The sequence below is a fragment of the Carcharhinus amblyrhynchos genome, chromosome 4, assembly GCF_965287045.1.
Source record: "Carcharhinus amblyrhynchos chromosome 4, sCarAmb.v2.hapA, whole genome shotgun sequence".
Classification (NCBI taxonomy): Eukaryota; Metazoa; Chordata; class Chondrichthyes; order Carcharhiniformes; family Carcharhinidae; genus Carcharhinus; species Carcharhinus amblyrhynchos.
In genome coordinates, this window is record NC_137327.1 from 98,738,873 (window position 1) to 98,764,635 (window position 25,763).

Sequence of the window (25,763 nt, forward strand, 5' to 3'; positions counted from 1 at the left end):
AAAGGTCGAAAACAGATGGGTACTGAGCTAGTAACAAATGTCTGTTTGACATCTGGACATCTGAATTGCTGATTATCGTAATTTCAACTTGCTTGGACCTGTTAAACTGGAAACCTGTAAGTTCAGAACAAAAGTGCTGATGCAATTTTCAAAGAGCAAATATCTGGTCTCCTCGCACCCACTTCCACTGAAGGTGTGGAGTGAGTTGGTTGGCATTCAGAGACATGGGAATGAGAGAAACAGCACAAGAATTTCAGATACAGCACAGGAGGCTCTGGAAGAAGTCCAACTGAAGTCCTGTACCTTCAGGGAAGGACACTATTTTGTCCATCTCACCTCTAGTCTTTCTCTCTCCTGCAGCAGTTGGTGTTGCTCTGGCTAGTTCAGGTCCACCACCCACTCCTGATCAAAGCTGAGAGGGGCTCCTAGCAGGATGCCTGTGATCAAGTACTCCGCTCCTTCCAATAACTCCAATATGATTTCTAATAAGTTGCAATAGCACACATTTACTTTTGTTTTAGGTTAAGAGTTCTGAGAATTTCCAGAATAAATGCTATTCCAGTGTTGCTGAAGTCTTGGCAAAGTTTTCCAGAAATTTTCCAGCACTAGTGAATATGAAATGGTGAATATCCCTTTAAAATTTGGCATCAATGCTGTGTTTACTCAGAAGCAGCTGGTTGCTGTCAGGAAGAAGCATTGAGTCATTGCCAATATGTCATGCAGTCTCCTTTAATGAGTGTGAGCAAACATTTTAAGTGGCAAAAAGTCTTCTGGGTGGTCATTTCTTGCATAAGCTTTAACTACTTTAACAATTTCTGCTTAAACTAACACTTGAGCTTAAGGCCCCACCTTGGTGACCTCAGAGGCTCTTTTGCACCTGAACACACTGCCAAAAATTGCCCTCAATAACTTCTCAATAACACTCTCAAAAGCTACTTCTTTTACCCCCAAAATATTCCTTAGTTCTCCCAGTACCCCTTTTAAAGAGGAATGAGTCTGGGCACAGTACAGACATTCTGCCAAACACATTCTCATTCATTTAAGTCCCCTTCAAAATGCTTATAACTTTATCCCACTCTCAGCAATCTTTCACACTTTGAATATTGTACACTTGACACAGAAGTAATTCTTGGATGCTGGCCATGTAGATATCTATTAATGCTGCTTTATAAATTGCACATTACTGTGCCATCACCACAGCACTTAAACTTTTGATGATAGCCATGATTTTGTCATCCCCAGAAATCTTACAGTTCCCAAGCACAATGGTTATCTTTATGTTTTCAATGATAACACTATAATATAGAAAAGATAAAGCAGAATACCAAAACACGATTAACCATAAGTGTGATCAGAGATGGATTTAGCTTTATTTGATGCTACATTTCTGTAATCCAACTTTATTCCTGTTGACATGAAATTTGTAGAAAAAAAATAAAAATATGTTGATAATGATTTTGGACAGCTAGGTCATATCTCATTCATCAACGATACCTACAATAAAATGACAGGCACAAATTAGTAGGTGTGTTCTAGGGTCATGCTACAGAAACCTTGAAGGCATAAAATGGCACGACTGCATTGTCAATTGATAGGGTAAATAAAAGGGAGCCAGTCAATTTACTTGGATTTCCAAAAAAAGGCTTCAATAAGGTGTCATACAAAAGATCAACACAGAAGATAAGGAGTCATGGAGTTAGTAATCAATCCTCCATACATTGGCATAGATGGAGGGTTGATTACTGGGTAGAAAGCAGAGTGCAGGAAGTAATGGGCCATTTTCAACTAATGGAGGGCACAAGGATCAATGCTAGGCTTTCAGCTATTCACATCTATATTAATGGCTTCGATGAAGAGACCTAGAATAATGTGTCCAAGTTTGCTGGAAATACAAAATCAGGTGAGAACGTAAGCTGTGAGGAGGACGCAAAGAAGCTACAAAGAGCTTTTCCGGCTGATTTGATGCATGCCTTTCAAACTTGGTCTTTTCAGGTCTTTTCTTGGTCTTTCTACTGAGCATCAAAACTAATCACTCTTGGCTGAGCACAGATGCAGTCCGCACACAGAATCCCTCACTAGTACCATTTAAAGGATACTTGCAGGTGAGGTGCTTTTGATTGTGAAGGAACCGCCGGAAGTACTATGGTTTGCTTTTGGAAAGCTGTTGGTGGGCACGAAATGCATTGTATTTTGTATCCTAGTTTGCAAGAAGGATGGGTGCTGTAGTTGCAGTGCATCTGGATCTGCAACAGAATTGATAGATAGAGCAGAGATTGTAGAGAGAGAAAGCTCTGGGAAAAGGTATGGGGGAGGAAGGAGGAATAGGGTTTTACACTGAAAATTCTAATACCAACAAGTTTTCGAAATGCATTTCCCATAACTCTACCACACCCAGGAGCAATGCCTGAGGTGATGCAGATTCAATAAGGAGGTGCTCAGAGGTTTGTGGTAGATCCTTCACAACACAGTGAGAATAGCACATGCGAATGGCCACCCCCTGCCTGATGTGAATCATGGGCATTAGGGCATTGCAGCCCTTCCAATGGTGCCCCTTTCATGCCCTCTTCATACTCAGCCTCTGCATGACCTCCCCTGCATAGCCCTCCCATTATACCCCCTGACATGATCATGATCCCTGACACGTGCTCTTTCATGATCCCGGATGTGTCCCCCTTCATGCTCCACCACTGCATGACCCAACCCCCTAGCATGATCTCCCCTGCACAGACTCCCCTGCATAGCGCCCTCCCCATTGTAACCAACTCTTCAAGCCCCACCCCCACTCAGGCTCCACCCACATGGCACTGCCCCTGGCTAACTGGCTGTGCTCAGCTGTCACTGCCAAATCAGCACTGCTCAATCATGTCCCTTACCACCAGAAGGTTTTAGTAGTCTGAGCCCCTTGGCATTGTCATCATGCTTGTTACAGATTCTCACCTGACTCATGCCATGCCTGAATGTTGGATGATCCCAGGAGCTGGGAGAATCTGACATTGAACAAGCTATGCAAATTTAAATGCTACTCTAAAGATACTAAACAGCAATCTGGTTTGCTCCATTAGGAAGGAACTTGGATGACTGCACACCATTTAGCATTGGGCGCAAAACTAATTTTAAGGCCACCTTGCTATTTTCTGTGATTGGTGTGAACTGCGCCAGGCACAACAGGGTCAAAACATCATGCTCATTGTCTCACTCCTATTTATCCACATGACCCAGGAACTCCAGTGCCACCTGGGCAGCCTCTCTTTGCCCTGGTGCTTTCATTTTCCCAGTCTCAAATTGCAATAGTGGCACTCAGCTTCCTTCCAGTCAACGCCGCTCCCCTTTAAGAAGGCCAAGTTCCCTTAAGGAGTTAGAGATTACCTAGAACACGTGCTAACTTTGCAAGCTGTTAAGTCCCTTGGTGAGGGAATTATGATGGGCTACGCACTTTTTTTCTGTGTTCTAGACTTTAAAACTCCTGATTTGAGGTTATTTCTCTTGTTCAGAATCGTCTTTTAAGATATAATGAACAGAGGAATCATTGATGCTGCCAGTGGAGAGGAACTAACAGCAGCATTAATGGCTATGCAGACACAACAGTGCAATGGGATTAAGTTTATATTATCTAACTAAGGCAACATGTTGAAAACCTAGGGAGAAAAACTGGATAACCGCTGCAAGTGAGTGTGGGAATCACAATGCATGATTAACCTGTGCTCATTCAAACGAATGCAGACATCACACAAATGTTGTACTGCCCGCTGACTATGGTACTGGCAAACAGCCCTGTGCTCAATGGGCTATTATTGGCCAATCAATGGCCTGTCGCCTGTTCAGGTATATGGAGGGAGGATTTAGCATGGCCAATCCACCTAACCAGCATGTCTTTTGGACTGTGGGAGGAAGCCAAAGCACCCGGGGAAACCCACACAGACACAGAGACAATGTGCAAACTCCACACAGACCCAAGCCAGGAATCTAACCAAGCCCTGGCGCTGTGTGGCAGCAGCGCTAACCACTGTGCCACCGTGTGATTCTTCTGCTGCCATTTTACCAGCACAGGTTTGCCTGTCATGATTGCAGACTTAAGAGGGTAACTCTTCTTTGGGCATCTTATGCTCAATGGAGGCCTCCCTAACCATCCTTGCCCCATGTCATGTTAATCACCACCTTCAGTCATGCTTCTGATCATGGGCCTCCACTCCTTTTGCTGAAGCCTGCCTGATCAACCCCACTGTTGAAGCTGCCCCCTTAGCTTGACGTCTGGCCTCAGAGGAGGTTCCTCATGGGGGATGGCTGCAGCCCTAGTAGTGGCCAGCGCTCCCAATTATTCTTCTGGGACTGGAGAGCTGCCAACCAATTGATTGGCTGGTAGATCATAGAGGCAGGACGTCTTTTAAATGAGGGTTGAAGCCATGACTTAAGCCTGACGACCAATAAATCTATTTGAGGCTTCCTGCAGAGGCAGACTCGAAGCCGACTTTTCAATCAGTGGATGTTGGGCCATCGATTTTGTGAAAAAATCTGGAGTTCCTGCACTTGCAACGAAATTATGTCAATGGAATAAAAGCAGCTTAGAGGACATTTCCAGCCAATGTCTTTCCATAATGTGACTTCTTTACATTGTATATAATTCAAAATTAATGTTATAAGATGTATACCAGGAAAATAAAATAAATACCCACAATAACTTTCCATATAGGGCATGCTATATTTGGATAATACATGCCCAGGTTTTCCCTGCATCACAATCATGCTACAATATCACACTATAGTTCAGGATGCAAACTGTGAGCCATTTTTTTCAAAAGGATAGTTGTGTCAAAAATAAAATTACATTGATGACTTAGGAACACAAGAAATACAATTAATGACATCATTTCTATTTGACATCATAAGAACCCCCTTAGGATAAAAGCTTTGTATATTGCAGACAGTAATAATTTTATATAGATCACCTTTTTGGAAGTTTGCCTGTTAGTGACGCCTTGATTGTTGTTCAGCTTCCATTTTCTCCAATTCTAACACAGTCTGCAAGATATTGTAACAATCAATAACACATACAAATGTATTTTCATGTTGATAAGTTACTATTCTAGTAATTACAGTCATCATTTGAATCATGAATCATTTCTATCATTGTGTTTTAATTTAATATATTAACACTAATATGGCAACAAAGCTGTACCAATTATTTTAATAAATCCAAGTCACGTGAAGCCATTTTGAAGCTTCCAGGTATCAGACTGAACTATTTGGATGGCGTGGTCTTATTGCCCCAGTGGCCACGACTGCCCCATAACCAATTTAGGCTTAAATGAGCTTTGGTTGGATGCAGGCAGGGATTTCGCCCTGCCTGCAGATAATTTGATTGGCCAGCAGCTCTCCAATCTCTACAGAAACAGCACTACAATAGACTGAAGGGGATGTTCAAGAAAGCATTGGAAGACCCTCAAGCAGTAAGTCACTTCTGACACTGCAGTTGGTGAGGTGTGAAATGTGGGTGGTCTTTGCCACCTGGAAGGCATCTCCTCCAAGGGTGGCAGCAAGCGTCCCTTCATTTGCTGCTAAAATGGCCTAACTGGCAGGAAGACCATCCTTCTCCACTGTTGGTAAAATACCATGGCAGCAGGAGGACAACAAGTACTCCACTTGCTGTCTTCCTTCATCATTTTATGGTACGCCCACTTGCTTCTCAATTCATCTCCAGAGGGCTGGTAAAATCCAACTCTGTATCAGGCCACCAATATCATTTCCAGTATTATTTTATTGGGTACATATTGTTACTTTCTAATATTAATATTAATACACCTAAGGCTGTTGGTAAGAGCAGGATAGCCTCCTGCTCAGGCATACTTGACACAAATTGAAGCACCTCATGTAATAACCAATGGTAACAGGAAGTGACCTGGGGTGGAATTTTCCTCCCAAAAAACTAAGGACTGGATTCTCCAATCTTGCCTGCAGCTGGGATTCTGTTCCTGCTGCCAGAAATTAGAGATTTGGCTGAGTGCCAAATTCTCCATTCTCGCTGCCAGTGGTGGTACGGCAAGAATGGTAGGAGAATTCAAGCTAAGTGTCATAATGGCGAGAATAATGGAGTGCTCCACATTGTGATTGGGGAGGTGGGGTTGGGGGGGAAGCGGTTTGCCTAAACACATCATAGCACCAGGGCACTGAAGCCGAGCTCAGTTTTGTAAGATCTCACAGCACACTGGGAGATTCACCCATGTACATTAGAACTACCACTCTCCCTCATCAGTGGCATGTTCCCCTATCACCTCCCACATAATGGTCGCCAGCATCAGGGCCCTTCCAGTGGGTCCCCCTGCCTGATCCCCAACATGCACTCCCCCATCAACACTGCCTTCATGATCCCCCCATCATCACTGTCTTCATGCCCCCCCACTGTCTTAATGTCTCCATCATCACTGTCTTCATGCCCCCCCATCATCACCTGTCCCCCATCTTCACTGTCTTCATGCCTCCATCATCACCACTGTCTTCATCTTCCCCCATCATCACTGTCTTCATGCCCCCCATCGTCACTGTCTTCATGTCCCCCATCATCAATGTTTTCATGCCCCCCCATCATCACTGTCTTCATGCCCCCCATCATCATTGTCTTTATGCCCCCATCATGACTGTCTTCATGCCCCCCATCATCACTGTCTTCACGCCCCCATCATCATCACTGTCTTCATGCCCCCCCCATCATCATCACAGTCTTCAAGCCCCCAACATCACTGTTTTCATTCCCCCATTTTCACTGTCTTCATGACCCCATCATCATCACTGTCTTCGAGCCCCCAACATCACTGTCTTCATGCCCCCCCATCATTACTGTCTTCAAGCCCCCCATCATCAGTCTTCATGCCCCCCATCATCACTGTCTTCATGCCCCCATCATCACTGTCTTAATGCCCCTCATTATCACTGTCTTCATGTCCCCCATCTTCACTGTCTTCATGCCCCCATCATCACTGTCTTAATGTCCCCCATCATCACTGTTTTCATGCCCCCATCATCACTGTCTTCATGCCCTCCATCATCACTGTCTTCATGCCCCTCAGTGGATCTGTGGTGACCATGCATTTCCATGGTTACCTGCACATTGGCATGGATCATGCTAACTTGGCTATGTTATCCCTTACATCTATCACTCTCCCTCCTTATCTCCTCTCTCCTCTCCTGCAAGGAAAAAGAAGGCTATCACGGAGACTCAGTGTGTTTTCTCTATCCTACTTCCATGGTATGGCACAGCCAAATTGACCAGGGAAACTGTCAATATGGCCTTTGTCTTGGAGAAGGTAGCCAATGACATCTTTTCATTACTGACTAAGATTAATGATGACACAGTAGCTATTGGCAAGATAGCCCTCCAGAACCAAATGGCGTTAGACTTTGTTTTAGCAGCCAAGTGGGGAAAGTGAAATTTAATCGGCTCTGAATGTTGCTCTTATATACCAGATAACTCAGAATCCATCATTGATTTGGCCGAGCATTTCTAAAAGGAAGTCAAGAAACTCAAGCATCCTCCATCATTTACCTTTGGAGCTCTGCTTCAGGATGGTTGGGTTCTCTGACACCATCTATTATAGCACAGGGAATTGTGTTTTTCTTGGTGTTTTTATTGATTATATAACTCATTTTAATTATTGTTGCAAGTGAGGCTTCGAATGTTGTGAAGCTTCTCCCTGTCATATCGCCTCCCCTCCTGTTGACGCTTTTGCCGATGCATATACATAATTAAGCTCAATACATGCACTAGCCAAGCTGTGCTTTCTCTTCTATTGAAGGCTGCTCCATGAAAAGAATTGGGGCTATTGAAAATAGCTGAGAATGCTTTGCAATATAAGCTCTTGTTTGCTTAATTTTTCTTCCGTAAAGTGTCAGGAAGAATTAAAGGGGGACTGTGGAAGCCAACTATTTTATTTTTTATAATTTTTTTAGCATTTCTACAATGTATTTGTACTAACATTTTCTCATGGGATAAATCATGCTGAGGTTTCAGGTTTTACTTGTGCTGGGAGATATTATAATGTTATAAAATGAGATGTGCCGTGCACATTCACAGCTCATGATCAGCTTAACCTCGGCAGGGACCGCTAACTTGCGAACAGTGCATGATCAGAGGTCAGCACCAATTAGTGTCGGCCACCTCTGTAAATATGTTTAATTAACCATCAAATGTAAATGGTCGTTCTCTGGAGAAATGTATAATAATATTAAGAGAGAAGAGAAGAAGGAGATTAGTAACATCATGTAAGACAAAGAAGGAACTCCTTATAAAATTGTATGCTTGTACCAAACTATAAGGCATCTGCAAATTTTTGAACCTTACAATTTTTAAGTGCTATTTTAAATAAACTAATCAGCCTTGTGCCCTGTCTGGGTGTGATCCGGTTCACGCCTGTTCAGGGATCGGGAGGATTGCAAACTGTTTCATGCTGGGTGTGAAACTGATTTTTAGGCTCAGGCAGTATTTTCCCAGATTGGTGTAATCCCCACCAGGTGCAGCAAGGTGGGAAAACCACCAGAAACACTGATGAAGGAAATGGACATAAGTGCATGCTTAGTTGCTTTGTGCACTGCTGGATATGAGAAAGTCTGTAGTGAAAGAGGAAAATGACATTTGATTAAATTTCCTTGTAGGACAAGATAATCCAAAAGGTTTCACCAACCCCAAAACAAGGGTGTCAGTATTTCCTTTAAATGTAAAATTTCAACAAAACAAAAAGGAACTAAATGTTACTTTTATTTACACTAAAGCTTATACTTATTCCACATAATTTTACTGGCATGCATGCCCACTGTGAATCCGGGAGTGGGTGACGCTCAGAGAATGGCATTCTCCATTGGCCTTGTGTGGGATCGTATGAATCTCGGGTGGACGTACTGGTAAAATTCCATAACTCCATGGAAGCCTGGGAATGATGTAGGTAGGAACTTGCTCAGGAGCATTAAAATATTTTGGACGGTAACTAGTCTGTAGCATTAGTGGGCCATATTCCTAAATCTGTGACAAAAGGGAAAACATCACTTGAATTGTATGTGTCTGTGTTTGAGTATGTGTGTGTGTGTGTGTGTGTGTGTGTGTGGGTGGGGGTGGGGGGGGCTGACCGATGGAGGGGAAATGTGTGAGAGTGCATTTGGGGAGAGAACTTGTATGTCTGCATGTATGTGTGGAAATGAGGGAGTGATGGTATGTTTGTCTTAGAGTCTTGGGTTTCTCATTAACCCTCATCACCACACACCGATACACACTCACACCATAGTTGTGGATGAATGATTTGAGTGCCTTGAGACTGGGAGTGAGCCTGGCACACACATTCTGACCTTCTCATACTCTAATGGTCATTTTAATTCATTACTTTTTTTAACTTAATTTTTGCTATGACATTGCTTTATTCTTGTTTTTTAACAACTTCAAACTTTTTCTTGGAAAATCAGTTTAAAGTTGTTTCTGAAAACAAATGGAAATCCATTGTGCCATAGTTCTCTTATATTAACAAATAAAAATTAGTGTTGTTACATACCATGTCAGTGATCCCTAGAGAAGCAAGTAGTGCCTTCGAGTCAAAGTGTACATGGCTGAATTCTCTTGTCAATGTCCCAGTTCTATGTGATGAACTTTGACTTTGATCTTCTAAAGATCTTTTAAAGCTAGTGCTGGACTCAGCTGTTTCTGAATGAAAATTAACATTGGTTGTATGTTCATGTAGGAAGTGTCTGCTATTTATTGCTGTCAATTGACTTCGAAATCCCTGCTGTTCTCTTCTGTGTAGAAGTTCCATGAAAGCCTCAAGACTTTTCTTTCTCTCATTTTGTGCAGTATTGTAACGCAGCTTCTCCACTGATAAGTCATTAATTGTTTTATCTCCTATGCTGTCCCTCTTTTTGATGGATGGTGGCTGATAATAATCCTCTACAATTATATTGCCATTGTCATCAGCATACTTCAAATGTTTGTTATTTTCAGAATGTTTTATATCAAACAGACCAACATCTTCATGTATTATCTCCTCGATTTCATTGTCATTCTCTTCCTTTTCTGTTTCCTCTTCTTCATCCTGGTCAGTATGTTCTCGATCGGCTGGCACATCGTGGGCTACCAGACGCACTATTAATTCTTTTTCACTGGTCACATCTTTTAGAAGTTCCACTTTAGAAATGTCAGGGTTGAACAAATTTGTGAAGGAGTTTCTAGCAAGTAACTGTTACACACAAGTATGTATTAGATGTTTTCTTATACAGCAAGATTGAAACAATGCAGTAATTCTTCTCATTGTACAGCAAATCATAGAATAGAATCATAAGCTGGGATTTTCTCATCCTACCAGCAGACAGCAGTGTTGTGGATGGGATGGGAAAATTTGGAGAGCAGCTAGAAGTCTCCATTCCTCCCCTCACCAATTGCAACTGCAGAGTGGCAGCATGCCACACCCCCACCACCAATCGACCCACGCATGATCTGGCCCTACCCCAGTAGGCCCTGCAGGCTCCACCCCCCTTGGCACTGCCCAGTGCCCAGTGGACAGTGCCAGCATGCCTGGTGGGCAGTGGTGGAGTGCTATACAGGAAGTGCTAAAGTTCCAGGTTGGCGGTGCCAGATGGGCACTGCCCAAGGAGCACCACTCACCTGCTCTCGACCTCCCGGGGGAGTCTTAATGGCCTCCAGTTCTACCAGCAAGGCCATCACATCTGATTCCCGTTGCTGGGGACCAGTTGTGATTCTCACCAGAGAGAACGTCTCCTTGGTGAGGCCACAGAAGCAAGTGAACTCAGAGATTGAGTCCTGGATTCGCTAATCACATGTAAAATATATTTCAATGTGATTTAAATAATTTATTCAGCCTTGCACCAGAAATGGACCCGAGGCTGATCGTGCCAGATATCCAATACCAGTAAAATTGGGAGAGGTGAGAAATTGGGTGCAAACATGATTTCTCAATTCTCTCATGATCTTACTGGCTCGTTGTGCCCATCAGCCAGAAGGAGTGGGGAGGGGGCAATGGTAAGATCACCCCAGGTAGCTCTCCAAATGTTCCCATTCCAATTATAATGATGCTCGCCACTGCTGGGACTGGAAAATCCTGCCGCTAGAATGCTTACAGTACAGAAGGAGGTCATTTGACCTAAGGTGTTCATGCAGGCTCTCGACAAGAGCAACTCTGCTAGTCCCTCACACACTTGACCTTTCCCCACAGCTCTGCAATTTTTTGCTCTTTAGGTAATAATCCATCCCCTCCTGAAAGCCAGGAATGAGTACAATACTCTCGTATCATAGATACTGATAAAGAATTATCATTATCTGATATAATGATATCTCCTTATATCAGAGATACAGCACTTGCTATCTCTGATATAAGGCGATATATTCACCTTACATCAGAGTGTGCTCTGATTCTTGACCCCTCCACAAATGGGAATAGTTTTGAATGATTTTGTCACAACCCTTTTTGAATTGGAGCATCTCTATCAAAACTCCTCTCAAATTTTTAATTTTGATAAAGAAGAACCACAGTTTCTTCAAGCTATCCATGTAATTGAAGTCCCAAGAACTATTCTTGTAACTCTTCAGTACCCTTTCTGTAACTTTTCTATCCTTTCTAAAGTGTGGTACCCAGAATTGGACACAACTGGACCCTCTAGTTGAGGATCTTATAAATTGTCATCATATCTTCCTTGCTTCTGTACTCAATGGATTGGATTTTACACTGGAGGTGGGGACCTCTTGTTCCAGGTTTAATGGTCAGGGTTGGATGCCGCCCCCCCACCCTTGCCGGCTTGCTCTGAAGCCAGTTATTGACAATCAAACCATTAATTGGTTTGAGCAGGTTTTCTGCCCAATTAAAAAACAAGCACCATCTCTGAGAGCTACCGGCCAATCAAGAGGCCAGCAGCTTTCTGGGCGCAGAAGCACCACTTGAGGGTGGGGAGAAATGGGGTTGAGGTGGTGAGATGGCAGGTGGTGGACAAGGGAAGAGGGTTGGAAAGCATTAGCCTTTGTCCTGTTACAGGTAAATTCCCAGCCAAGGTGAGAGGAGGTCCTTACATGATCATTAATTGGCCACTAAAGGGCATCAATTAATTGGTCCATGGACAGGTATGCCTCTTGACTGCAACTCGCAGCATTGAAAATTGTAGCAAGATGAAGGAAGGGAGGTAGACGCTGGAAACCTCATCCATGGCCCGGTGCCCAATTTTAAGCATCTGCCAGCCTACCCCTAGGTGGTGGAGGGATGACATAAAATCCGAGCCCACATCATTAGACAAAGTTGAGGTTCCTGTATGTCTTTTTAACCACTTTCAAACCTGCCCTACATTTAGTACACAATGATACTCCAGCGCTGTGACAAATTCTTACATCTGAATAAGCCCCTTAATGAAGAAAAATATCCAAAGACAATGGCAGGAGCATTATCAAACAAAAATCAACACCAAATCAGAAAATAGAGGCATTAGCAGGAGTGACTGAAAGTCTGATCAAAGTGACATGATTTAAGGAGAGTCTTAAAGGATGAGAGAGGTAGATAGATTGAGAAGATTAAGGGACCAGGAGTCAATGTAAATCAACAGGCACAAGGGTGAGTAGGAATGTGTAGATATAGACAACTGCAACTTAGTTGAGCTTGAGTTTATAGAACTTGGAGTTGGGAGGTGGGCTGGCCACCCAGAGTCATGCTTCATGGGGAAAATCTCTTACTTGGTATTATCTCGTCCAAGCAGTGACTACATTATTTGGTCAGACATCTCAGCTAATATTATTATTAAACTAACTTCCAGCAAATACAAACAAAAAAATGTTCAAATTGATCAGATTTTTATTTTTTCTTTTGGCCTTTATTGGGCACCTTTTCCAAACAGAGATAGGTGACTTTGGGAGGAAATTGATGCACAGAAAATTTAGATGAAGGATAAATAAATTTCCTAAAATCATAAACAATGCAGTTGGATCTTTAGTGGAACAAACTTTATTTTTAACCTAAATATATTCTTTGGCAAATCTTCTGAATATATTTTTGCATAATAAAATTGTTTTTGATTTCCAATTACGTATTTGAGGATCCTTCTGATAAATTAAATAATTGAATGTAAAAGAATGAAGGGAGTTTCGAGGCAAATGCAACAGGATACAAACCTGTTTCATTTGCCCAGTAACCTTTAGTGATTGGACCACATTTCTACACTACACTGAGTAGTAAGTTGACAGCACTAAATGTTGACTAGTCACTTGAGAGGGTGGAACATTCAGTGGGCCTGTCATTTCTTAATTTTCTTTTAAAAGTTGGAATTTTCATTGGAGTGTATGAATATTGTGTGAGGGAGCACAGGGCATGATGTGGTGTCGATGGTCAGGGCAATTTTCAGATATTGCCATGTAGGTGCTCAATGAAGAAGTTGGAGCCAGAAAGTAGATTGTTTCTCTCCGATGGCAAAAGGTACCACACCAAATAAGTTTAACAGACATGGAGAAAGTTGGCTAAACAGGTCAATGCCAAGGCCATCATTCCTAGAATCTGGCTGCAGTGTCACAAAAATTTTATTGAACACACCATAATTGTTAAGATTGGACCTCTCTTCATATCTCTCCACTCTGAATAAAATAGCTGGAGATATATGTGCCTGGTCCTGGAGGACTGGTGGAAAATTTTGGTCTTACTATATTGCGAGAGATCAATGTTTTTGTATGTGGTGTTGTAGAGGTTGATTATGGTCTGAATGTCACTTGCAGTGCAAGCTACAACTGCACAATGTCAGCTGAGTCTTACAGCACAGAAAAAGGCCCTTTGGCCCATCGTGAATATGCTGACCGTCAAGTGCCTATCTATTCTCATCCAATTTTCTAGCACTTGATCCATAGTTTTTCATGCAATGGCATTTCAAATACTCACCTAGATGCATCTTAAATGTTGTAAGGGTTTCTGCCTCTGGTGTTTTTCAGGCAGTGAGTTCCAGATTCCCACCATCCTCTGGGTAAAAGTGCATTTCCTCAAATCCCCTCCCTTTTACGTTAAATTTATGTCCCTGTTCATTGACCCTCTACTAAGGAGAAAAGTTTCTTCCTATCTACCCTATTTATGTTTCTCATAATAACCTCAACCAGGTTCTCTCAGCCTTCTCTGCTGTGAGGAAAACAACTACAGCCTAACCAGCCTCTCTTCATAGCTAAAACACTCCAGGCAACATACTGATGAATCTCCCCTGCACCCTTTCAAGTGCAAACACATCTTTCCTATAATGCGGTGACCAGAACCGCACACAGTACTCTAGATGTGGCAAGTGTTTTATTCAGCTCCACCATAACTTCCCTGCACTTGCATTCTAGACTTAAGCTAATAAAGGCAAGAATCATGTTTGCCTTCTTGTCTCCTTATCTACCTGTCCCGCTGCTTTCAGGGATCTTTGGACATGGACCCCAAGTTCCCACTAATCCTCTACACATCCTAGTTTACTACAATTAATCGTATCCCTTGCCTTGTTAGTCCTCCCAAAATGCATCAGCTCACACATTTCAGGGTAAAATTCCATTTGCCTATGTTCTGCCCATATGACCAGCCCATCTATATTGTCTTGTAATCTAACAACTTCCTGCTTGTTATTCACCACACCCCCAATTTTTGTGTCATCTGCATATTAACTGATTATACCTCCCACACTCACACCTAGATCATCAACATACACTACAAACAGCAACAGACCCAATACCGATTCCTTTGGACACAGGCTTCCAGTCACAAAAATAACCTTCAAATATCATCCTCTGTCTCCTGCCACTAAGGCAATTTTGGATCCAATTTGCCAAATTGCCTGGATCACACCCTTCTTGATCAGTCTCCCACGTGGGGCCTCATCAAAAATCTTACTGCACTGCCCTTATCTACACACCTAGTCACCTACTTGAAAAATACAATCAAATTTGTTGGACATGATCCACCCTGGATAAATCCATGCTGACTATCCTTGATAATCCTTGAATCTCCAAGTGGAGATTCATTCTGTCCCTCAGAAATTTTTCCAGTAATTATCCTATTACTGATGTTAGATGCACTGGCTTGTAATTACCTACTTTTTTCCCTACTTCCTTTCTTGAATAATGATACCACATTAGTCATTCTCTGGTCCTCTGGCACCTTTCCTGTGCAGTAAGAAGTCTCACAACACCAGGCTAGAGTCCAACTAATTTATTTGATAGTAATCTCACAAGCTTTCAGAAAGGGTGTTCCTTCATCAGGTGTGTGGAAGGTTCTGATCAGAGAAGGGCATATAAAATCACACACAATTTACAGAATACTGATTAGAATGCAAGTCTTTACAGCTAACCTGCTATTCAAGTGCAGACAATGTGAGTGGAGATAGCTCTAGCATAGGTTAAAGAAATGTGTATTGTCTCCAGACAGGACAGTAAGTGAGATTTTACATGTCCAGGCAAGTCATGGGGGTTACACATAGTGCGACATGAACCCAATCCTGGTTGAGGCCGTGCTCATGTGTGCAGAACTTGGCTATCAGTCTCTGCTCAGTGACTCTGCGCTATTGTGTGTCGTGAAGGCAGGCTTGGAGAACGCTTACCCGAAGATCAGAGACCGAATGCCCGTGACCGCTGAAGTGTTCGCCAACAGGAAGGGAACACTCTTGCCCGGTGATTGTCGAGCGATGTTCATTCATCCGTTGTCATAGCGTCTGCATGGTCTCCCCAATGTACCATGCTTCGGGACATCCTTTCCTGCAGCGTATTAGGTAGACAATGTTGGCCAAGTTGCAAAACTATGTGCTGTATACCTGGTGGATGGTGTTCTCACGTGAGACGATGTCATCCATGTCAATGATCCGGCATGTCTTGCAGAGGTTGCTGTGGCAGGGTTGTGTGGTGTTGTGGTCACTGTTCTCCTGAAGGCTGGGTAGTTTGCTGCGAACAACGGTCTACTTGAGGTTGTGCAGTTGTTTGAAGGCAAGAAGTGGGGGTGTGGGGATGGCCCTGGTGAGATGTTTGTCTTTATCAATGATGTGTTGAAGACTCCGGAGACGATGTCGTAGCTTCTCCGCTCTGGGGAAGTACTGGACGACGAAGGGTACTCTGTCCACCATGTCCCATGTTTGTCTTCTGAGGAGGTCGGTGCAGTTTTGTCAAGAAGCAGAGACTGATAGCCAAGTTCCGCACACGTGAGCACGGCCTCAACTGGGATCTTAGATTCATGTTGCACTATCTGTAACCCCCATGACTTGCCTGGGCTTGTAAAATCTCATTTACTGTCCTGTCTGGAGATAATACACATCTCTTTAACCATCGCTAATGCTATCTCCACTCACTTTGTCTTTATCTTTAAGACTTGAACAGAGATTAGCTGTAAAGACTTGCATTCTAATCAGTATTCTGTAAACTGTGTGTGACATTATATGCCCTTCTCTGATCAGAACCTTCCACACACCTGACAAAGGAACACAGTTTCCAAAAGCTTGTGAGGTTACTACCAAATAAACTGGTTGGACTCTAACCTGGTGTTGTGAGACTTCTTACTGTGTTTATCCCAGACCAACGCTGGCATCTCTACATCATGACCTTTCCTGTGACCAGAGGGAATTTGAAAATTAGCTTCAGAGATCCTGTTATCTCCTCCCCCACTTCACACAGCAGCCTACGATACATCTCATTTGGGCCTGGGAATTTATCCATTTTTAAACCCACTAAAATCGCTAACACTTCCTCCCTCTCAAAGCTAATCAGTTCAATTCTATCACAGATTCTCTGCCTGCTTTATGTAACTATGTCACACTTCTCAAAATGTAGATGCAAAATATTTATTTAATATTTCAACATCTTTCACTCCACACACAGGCTGACACTTTGGTCCCTCATGGATCCTACTCATTCCTGGTTACCACCTTGCCTGTGACATACTTCTAAAAAAACTTGGGATTTTCCTTTATTTTGCCCGCCAGTGTTTTTTTATGCCTCCTCTTTGCTATTCTAATTTATTTTTGAAGTATCCTTCTACACTACAACCACTGTTTTGAGCCCTCTGTATCTGCCATAAGCCTCGCTTTTTTCCCCTATCCAATCTTGCAAATAGAACATAGAACACTACAGCACAAACAGGCCCTTCGGCCCACAAATTGCGCCAATCATATCCATACCCACCAGTCCTATCTATAACTCTCAATCCCATTAAATCCCATGTACTCATCCAGAAGTATCTTAAAAGACTCCAGCGAGTTCGCCTCTACCACCACCGATGGCAGCCGATTCCACTCACTCACCACCCTCTGAGTGAAAAACTTACCCTGACATCTCCTCTGTACCTGCTCCCCAGCACCTTAAACCTGTGTCCTCTCATAGCGACCATTTCAGCCCTGGGAAATAGCTTCCGAAAATTCACCCTATCTATACCTCTCAACATTTTATAAACCTCTATCAGGTCGCCTCTCAATCTTCGTCTCTTCAGGGAGAAGAGACCTAGCTCCCTCAACCTATCTTCATAAGGCATGCCTCCCAATCCTTGTAAATCTCCTCTGCACCCTCTCAATAGCTTCCACATCATTCTTGTAGTGAGCTACAAATCTTTGACATCCTGTGTTCTCTAGACTATTCTTTACCTTTATGGAAACATGTTGGCCGTATATTCACTCTATTTCCTTTTTAAATGACTCCCACTGCTCTGATGTTGAATTTCCAGCAAGTAGCTTCTCCCAGTTCACTTTGGCCAGGTCCTGTCCTTTTATATTAAAATTGGCCTTCCCCCAATTCAGAACATTTTCTTTCAGTCTATCTTTGTCCTTTTCCATAACTACCTGAAATCTTACTGAATTATGTTCATTTTCATCAAAATGCTCCCCACTGACACTTCTACCATATGCCCAGCTCCATTCCCTAAAATAAGATTCCTGTAGGGTTTTAAATGTGCTGGCTCAAAAAGTTCTGCTGGATACATTTTAAGACTTCCACCCATTCTAAGCTTTTCACAGTTTGCCGATCCCAAATAATAATGGAAAAATTGAAATCCCCTTCTATCATAAATTATATGGGGGCGATCTTACCAAAACAGTTCTAAGTATCAAACAAGCATGAAAATGGGAGACAAACATGCCCATTTTTTCGGCAAGCTCTCTGATGCAAAGGTATAACACTTAGTGCAAAACAATATTTCAAATGTGAATTTGCCGGAGGGGGAGTGGGAGGAGCCAATTTTTGCTGGGAAGCTGGTGCTAAGCTCTTGAGGTGCAATTGCACAGGTGCCCCATCTCCCACTGCACTGTGTACACTGGGAGATCTGTCACTCCCCCCTGCCCTCCCAGGCATCATCCTGCCCCACTCCCAATCACCACCCTGATCACCGCTCTGGCTGATCGAAGTCCAAACACCACACACAAGTGCCACCCTCCATCCCAGCCAATTGCCGCTCCTAGCCTGATCACACTCCCTGATCGCCACCCCAGCTGATCCCCAACCCCCAACTGCCATTGCAGCCCCCACCAACACCGTTCACCACACCAGCTGATGCACACACTCCCCGATGCAGAGTACCTTGCACCCTCCCTCCATGGAGCTTTCCCACACCACCCCCACTTCCTTTAGGCCCTGCCCCATTAAGGCCCCACCCTCCAGGTCCTGCCCCACCCCTGGCACTGCCTCTGCCTTGTCCGGTGGGCAGTGCCAGGGTGCCTGTTGGGAACTGCCAAGGTGCTACTACCCAAGGGACACCTCCCGACCCTGCCCCCAACCACCCAGAGGCTTCAATGGCCTCTATTCTAATTGGTGAGGCCATCACATGGTGAGGACGATACATGATCCTCGCCGATCAGGACGTCGACTGGTGAGCAGGTAAATACAAGTGAACCGGACAATAATGTCTGGAACATATTTAAATTAGCTACTTAATATTGAGCTGCTGCTCAAGCTCCTAAACTCAGCTTTCAAGCTGATCAAATCAATAGCACTTCCTGCAAGTGTCACCCAGACTGCAAGGAGTGTCTAAGAATTCTCATACACTACAGGTCATGCAAAATACAGGATTGAACTTCCGGGTCATACTTATGGTTAAAGGACTGTTACCTTAAATATATGCCAAGTAGAAAATGATCTAAATTATTTTTTGAAAAGCTAGAACTCTTACCTTTCCTTACTGTAGTTCTTATAAAGTAGAGAAAACAAATTAGCCACAACCTACCAATCAACTCCCTCCCTTGCAACCTAACTTCTGCAAGAGCCAGGACCACTTCCTGAAGAAGAAAATGTTAGGAAAACAAGAGAACTTCCTTTCTCTTTACACCAAATTCTCTCTTCGCATCAAATTCCCAAATATACACTGACTGTGTTTCACTTAGGTAATGTCTCTCCCAACTACTTGTGTATTCACTTACTGTAAGTCATATTGTAAGTCATAGATATGCTGAATGGTCAACTTAGTCTTGACTCTCAGCCAAGATTAAAAGGCTTCCCATTAAATTAAAATTCAATTATTCGCTCTTTTGGAAGTTGGTCAGGAAGGAGTTCCATGACCAGGCTCAGTAGATAGGGAAAAGAGTTGATACAATCACACAGCCTTACCTTACTTGACACCTGTCCAAATAGAAAACGGCTCAGTCTCTAATCCATTGCAAAGCCAGACAAGCACCTATATCTCCAGTAACTGCCATTGGTGTGAAGACTTTAGAAGTTGTTGAGCACTTCCCATGCTTGACACCCTGTGTCCTTTGTTTGAACAAAGGGGAATACAATAAGATGAGAGAGGAATTGGCGAATGTTGATTGGGGGAACAGATTGGAAGGTAGGTCTGCTGAGGAACAGTGGAGGACCTTTAAGGAGATCTTCCTTGGTGCTCAGCAGAAATTTATTCCGATGGTTAAAAAGGATCATAAGAGGAGAGATAATCAGCCGTGGATAACGAAGGAGGTAAAGGAGAGTATTAAATTAAAAGCTGATGCGTTTAGAGTGGCTAAGAGTAGTGGGTGAGAAGAGGATTGGGCGAGGTTTAAATATCAACAAAGAATGATGAAGAAGTTGATAAAGAAAGGAAGGATAAACTATGAAGCTGGGCTAGCGCTAAATATAAAAAAGGATAGTAAGAGTTTTTATAAATATATAAAAAGGAGAAGGCTGGCTAGGGTGAATGTTGGACCCTTAGGTGATGGGAGGGGGGATTTAGTAGTGGGGGATGAGGAAATGGCTGAGGCCTTGAATAACTTTTTTGCTTCGGTCTTCACGGAGGAGGATGCGAATAGTTTGCCGGGTGTTAACGATGGAAAGATGGTAGGAGTGGAGGGCCTGAATGAGATCATTGTTACTAGAGAGGCAGTGCTCGACAGACTAGAGGGACTGATGGTGGACAAGTCCCCAGGACCGGATGGAATGCATCCAAGGGTTCTGAAAGAAATGATAGTGGATGCCTTGGTGATTATTTTCCAAACCTCACTGGATTCCGAGGAAGTGCCAGAAGATTGGAAAACGGCTAATGTTACGTCGCTGTTTAAAAAGAGTAGCAGGCAAAAGGCAGGGAATTATAGGCCGGTTAGTTTAACGTATGTTGTAGGAAAAATGCTTGAATCCGTAATTAAGGAGAAAATAGCGAGGCATCTTGAGAAGAATTGTTTGATAGAGCAGACGCAGCACGGATTCGTTAAGGGGAACTCGTGTCTGACGAATTTATTGGAATTCTATGAGGATGTGTCTAGTGCGGTGGATAGAGGGGAACCGGTGGATGTGGTGTTTCTCGATTTTCAGAAGGCGTTTGATAAGGTGCCGCACAAGAGGTTGTTACAGAAGGTTAGGGGGCATGGAGTTGGGGGTAGGGTGTTAGCGTGGATAGGGGATTGGCTGTCAAATAGGAGGCAGAGAGTGGGTGTCAATGGGTGCTATTCGGATTGGCGGTTGGTGACTAGTGGAGTGCCCCAGGGATCGGTGCTGGGGCCTCAGCTATTTACCATTTATATAGATGATCTGGAGGAGGGAACCGAGTGTAAAGTGTCGAAATTTGCTGATGGCACAAAGATTGGTGGAACGGCAAATTGTGCAGAGGGTATGGAAAGTCTGCAGAGGGATCTAGATAGGCTGAGTGAGTGGGCGAGGACCTGGCAGATGGAATACAATGTTGGCAAGTGTAAGGTTATCCACTTTGGTAGGAATAATGGTAGGAAGGACTACTACTTACATGGCGAAAAGCTGCAGCATGCTACGGTGCAGAGGGACCTGGGGGCCCCTTGTGCATGAGTCGCAAAAACCCAGCCTGCAGGTGCAGCAGGTGGTCAGGAAGGCAAATGGGATGCTGGCCTTCATAGCGAGGGGGATTGAATATAAAAGTAGGGAGATCTTGCTGCAACTGTACAGGGCACTGGTGAGGCCGCAGCTGGAGTACTGTGTGCAGTTTTGGTCGCCGCACTTGCGCAAGGATATTTTGGCCTTGGAGGGAGTGCAGAGGAGGTTCACTAGGCTGATACCGGAATTGAGGGGGTTGAGCTATGAGGAGAGGCTGAATAAACTGGGCTTGTACTCGTTAGAGTTTAGAAGGATGAGGGGAGATCTCATTGAGACATACAAGATGACGAAAGGGATGGATAGGGTAGAGGTGGAGAGGTTCTTCCCGCTCAGAAAGGACAGCAGGATTAGAGGGCACAGCCTCAAGATAAGGGGGGGCAGTTTAGAATGGAGCTGAGGAGGAACTTCTTCACTCAAAGGGTGGTGAATCTCTGGAATTCTCTGCCTGTTGAAGTGGTTGAGGCTTCCTCGCTAAATATATTTAAGACGCGGGTAGATAGGTTTTTGGTAGGCAAGGGGATTAAGGGTTATGGGGAGAAGGTGGGAAAGTGGAACTGAGCCACTTCAGATCAGCCATGATCTTATTGAATGGCGGGGCAGGCTCGAAGGGGTAGATGGCCTACTCCTGCTCCTATTTCTTATGTTCTTACGTTCTTTGACAGCCACCGTTTTCAAACAGTCACCATCAAAAAAGAGATTCAACATAGAATCAGCTGTGCTAGTACAGCCTTTCAAAAACTCTCACAACTGTGGCTGGAATTTTTTTGCCTCAGCTTGCCCTGGGTCTGTGAGGCCAGCCAGTGGTTCATTGACTTTCAGTGGGAATGAAAATTAAATCTCAGCCTCGTCTTTGACAAGAGTTATCCATAATTAGACAATGGGTGGGATTTTCCACATGCCCTTGTGGCATGCTTTGTGGTGGTGGAGGTTTTCTCATTCTATATAACTTCCTGCCACAGTGAAACCCTTGGCATGGATAGTCAACGGGACTGGAAAATCCCACCAGCAAAAATGGTTGGAAAATTCGGGCCAAAGCCTTGAGTCTACAGTGCTGTTGTTATCATCACAATTCCAAATGGCAATTCCAAGTGGAATTATTACTAGGCTACATAATCCAGAGGTCCAAGCTAATACTTTAGGAACACAAGTTCAAAATACAACATGGCAGCTGGAATTTAAATTCAATTAACAAATCTGGAATTAAAAGCTAGTGTTAGTAATAGTGACCAAGAAACCATTGATGATTGTCATAAGGACTCACCTCGTTCATAAATATCTTTTAGGGAAGGAAATCTGCTGCTGTTACCTAGTCTGACATTCATATGATGCAATATTGTTGAATCTTGAATGCTGTCTGAAGTGACTTGGCAAGCCAATCAAACCACAAAAATATAAAAGGAATTAAAGCCGACAGACCACGAGGCATTAAACTAGCCACCAGAAATGACAATGGCAGACCCAACCCTGTCGATCCTGCAAAGTCCTTTGTTTTTATTAATTTGTGGGACATGGGCATTGCTGATTGGCCAGCGTGTATTGCCCATCCCTAGCTGCCCTTGTTCAAAGGGCAGTTGAGAGTCAACAACATTGCTGTGGATCTGGAGTCACATGTAGGCCATGAGGTGGAGATGCCTGCATTGGACTGGAATGGGCACAATATGAAGTCTCGCAACACCAGGTTAAAGTCCAACAGGTTTATTTGGGATATTGAGCTTTTGGAGCACTGTTCTTTCATCAGGTAATAAAATAAACCTGTTGGACTTTAACCAGGTGTTGTGAGACTTCTTACATATAGACCAGAACAGGTAAGGATGGCAGATTTCCTCCCCTAAAGACATTAGCAAATCTGATGGTCATCATTTGATTCTTAATTCCAGATTTTTTTTATCGAATTCAAATTCCACCAATTGCCATGGACGGATTTGAACCTGGGTCTCCAGAACATTAGCTGAGTTTCTGGATTAATAGTCTAGCAATAATACTAGGCTATCACTCCCACGCACCCCCCCCCCCCCAAACCCCTGGCTCTCCTTACTAACATCTGGGGCTTTGTGCCAATTGGGAATGCTGTGCACAGGCTAATCAAGCAACAGCCTGATATAGTCATGCTCACTGAATCATATCTTTCAGACAATGGCCAGAATTCTTTGCTACCACAAATGTTGGACATTGTGGTGGGCAGAACTGGGAAATTTGGACATTGGCAAAAAGTCTGTTTCCACCGGGGTAAATTTTCTGCTTCTCATTTTCAAGGCGGGTCAGGTTGCCCACCACATCATATAGGAAACTATATTTGCATGCCATTGAATCTCATGAATAATGCTTATTAAAAATCTACCTCACTGGAATCACGGCCCCACTCCAGATCTAAAGTTCATGGCAACTAATCAGATTAACATGAATCTTGGGCGGATATAACAGATGTGCATTAGCTAACGGCATTTCACACAAGTCTTTGCGCATACAGTGGTCACCTATCTTTCACAGCGCTGTGCTTGTGGCTGCTTCACCTTTGTGTCAAGGTTGGTCAAGCAAGACCAATTTGAAGAGAAGGGGTTGAGAGACGCACACTTTTGTGGGGGAGGGTTTTTTTGACTAGACCCCTGGAGGATAGTGGACAGAAACACATGACTGGGGGTCATGATAAAGGAAGAAGGGCATTAGAGTAAGTCAGCCCTTGGGCTATGCACACCATGTAGTCAAGACCAGAAAGCAAAGATATTCTCAGGGCAGTACATACCATATGACTGGAGCTAGGAAGTTAAAGTAGTCCTGGGACTGTGTGCACCATGACCACAGGCACTGAGTCTGTGGTGCCCAGTGACCACCACTCTGGTGGTGGCACTCATGACCTTGTCCCAGTAGAAGAGGGAGGGGAGGCTCATACTGTGTCAGTCATATATAGCATTGTGCGCAGCGGGTGGTCAGTCTCTCACACATTTGGATGCTGTGGTTTGGTGGACTGGTAATCGGACACTGATGGCAAAGCTCTCTGCACTTATGGCAGTATGTCTGGAGCATTGCAAGGTCCAAGGCCTCAAGGAGGATAATCATCTATCACTTGTTTTGAGGTCTGATCTGAATCCAGACTGCACATGTCTCCACAAGCCATCCCTCCTGCAAGGATAATGTTCAGCTCATAAACAGAGAATTAGTAACTAAGAGGAGAGCACTCAGGAGGTTGGGGGGATCCTGGTAGGTTACGGTGGATAGGACCAATATTGTGAGGGATCAGGTCAGCAGGGGTGTCAGGTTATCAATGTGGGGGAGACAGGGATATCTAAAAGAATTATGATGGGCTCCAGGATTATAGAGGGCGGTAGAAGAGTGATTGTTGGAGTGGGGGAAACTTATACATGATGCTCTTCCAGGCTGATTTCAGGGACTTAGGATGGGGGTGGAAGCTGATTTCAGAGCAGCAGCACCATTTCAACCACCGATGAAATCATCTTTGGTAGTGTGGGCAGCCTCAGGAGACTGTGGCCTTCTATTATGGGAACAAAATTCCACCACCATGCACAGTGAAGGCATTAGAAATGGTGCACTCTTTTCAAACATATTACTTGATAATAGCAGCCTTCAAGAAGCAGGAACAATACTGCAAAGCTCTCTGCACTTATGGCAGTATGTCTGGAGCATTGCAAGGTCCAAGGCCTCAAGGAGGATAATCATCTATCACTTGTTTTGAGGTCTGATCTGAATCCAGACTGCACACATCTCCACAAGACATCTCTCCTGCAAGGATAATGTTCAGGCCTTAGCCTCATAGAGAGCCCCCACATGAGATATTTCTTTAAGACACTATTGTCCATCATCTCAGTCATGGATACGAACCTGTGAGTCAGGTCAACTTTGTGGAATGGAGAGAGCTTTAGCAGATTGTCTGATCATTGACAAGTACTCATGATCCAACTCTGTCTAGAGCTTCTAAAGTTCCTATCCTGCATTGCCTTGGCATCTGAAAGTAAGTAGCCAAGTAAATGTCCACACTGCATTTAAGCATTACTTACTTTCTTCATGGATAATATAGGGCACACATCAAATATAGTGGAGCTTCATTCTGATCCTTTTGAGACTTCAAAATTTCCATTCCAGCATCTTCCGAGGAAATCCTGGGACACTGATGGCCCTTTCACAATCAGATAACCATGTTGATTATGAGCAGAAAACTAGCCCAGGGATTATGTCAAGATATGCTAACCAGTTATTCAGTGCAAAGCAGCATTCTCCCATTTAATAGTTCAGCATCTGGAGCGTTGACACATACCACTGATCTTGCTTAATAGTGACAATAAAGCAGGCATTTCAGAACTCAATAAGTGCTGGCTCGGTCCATTGTAGATGGAGATTGAGAACTACTTAGGGGTGATGTCTAGCTGTACATCTGGTCATGACGTGATGTTACAGGGTGCCATGACTGCAAGTCTGTCCTTGCCAGCCTTTTTTGTTGCGAATGGCCTGAGCTCCAGCATCCCCCGTTCCTGTCCAGCGCCAAGAATACTTAAGAAGCTCGACATCATTTAGG

At 43.8% G+C, this 25,763-nt stretch overlaps 1 protein-coding gene across 1 annotated transcript in view; it reads right to left on the reverse strand.

Moving 5' to 3' along the window:
• Positions 1 to 1,348: 1,348 nt before the first annotated feature.
• Positions 1,349 to 25,763, reverse strand: part of LOC145342239 (uncharacterized) — a 51,467-nt gene continuing 27,052 nt past the window's right edge. Inside the window, exons 2-4 of the mRNA XM_080187634.1 lie at positions 9,525 to 10,202; positions 4,944 to 5,016; positions 1,349 to 1,494 (exon numbers count right to left, since the gene is read on the reverse strand). Of these exons, the coding sequence (XP_080043760.1) occupies positions 4,963 to 5,016; positions 9,525 to 10,202 (732 nt within the window). The 3' untranslated portion in view covers positions 1,349 to 1,494; positions 4,944 to 4,962. The remainder of the gene's footprint in view (positions 1,495 to 4,943; positions 5,017 to 9,524; positions 10,203 to 25,763) is intronic.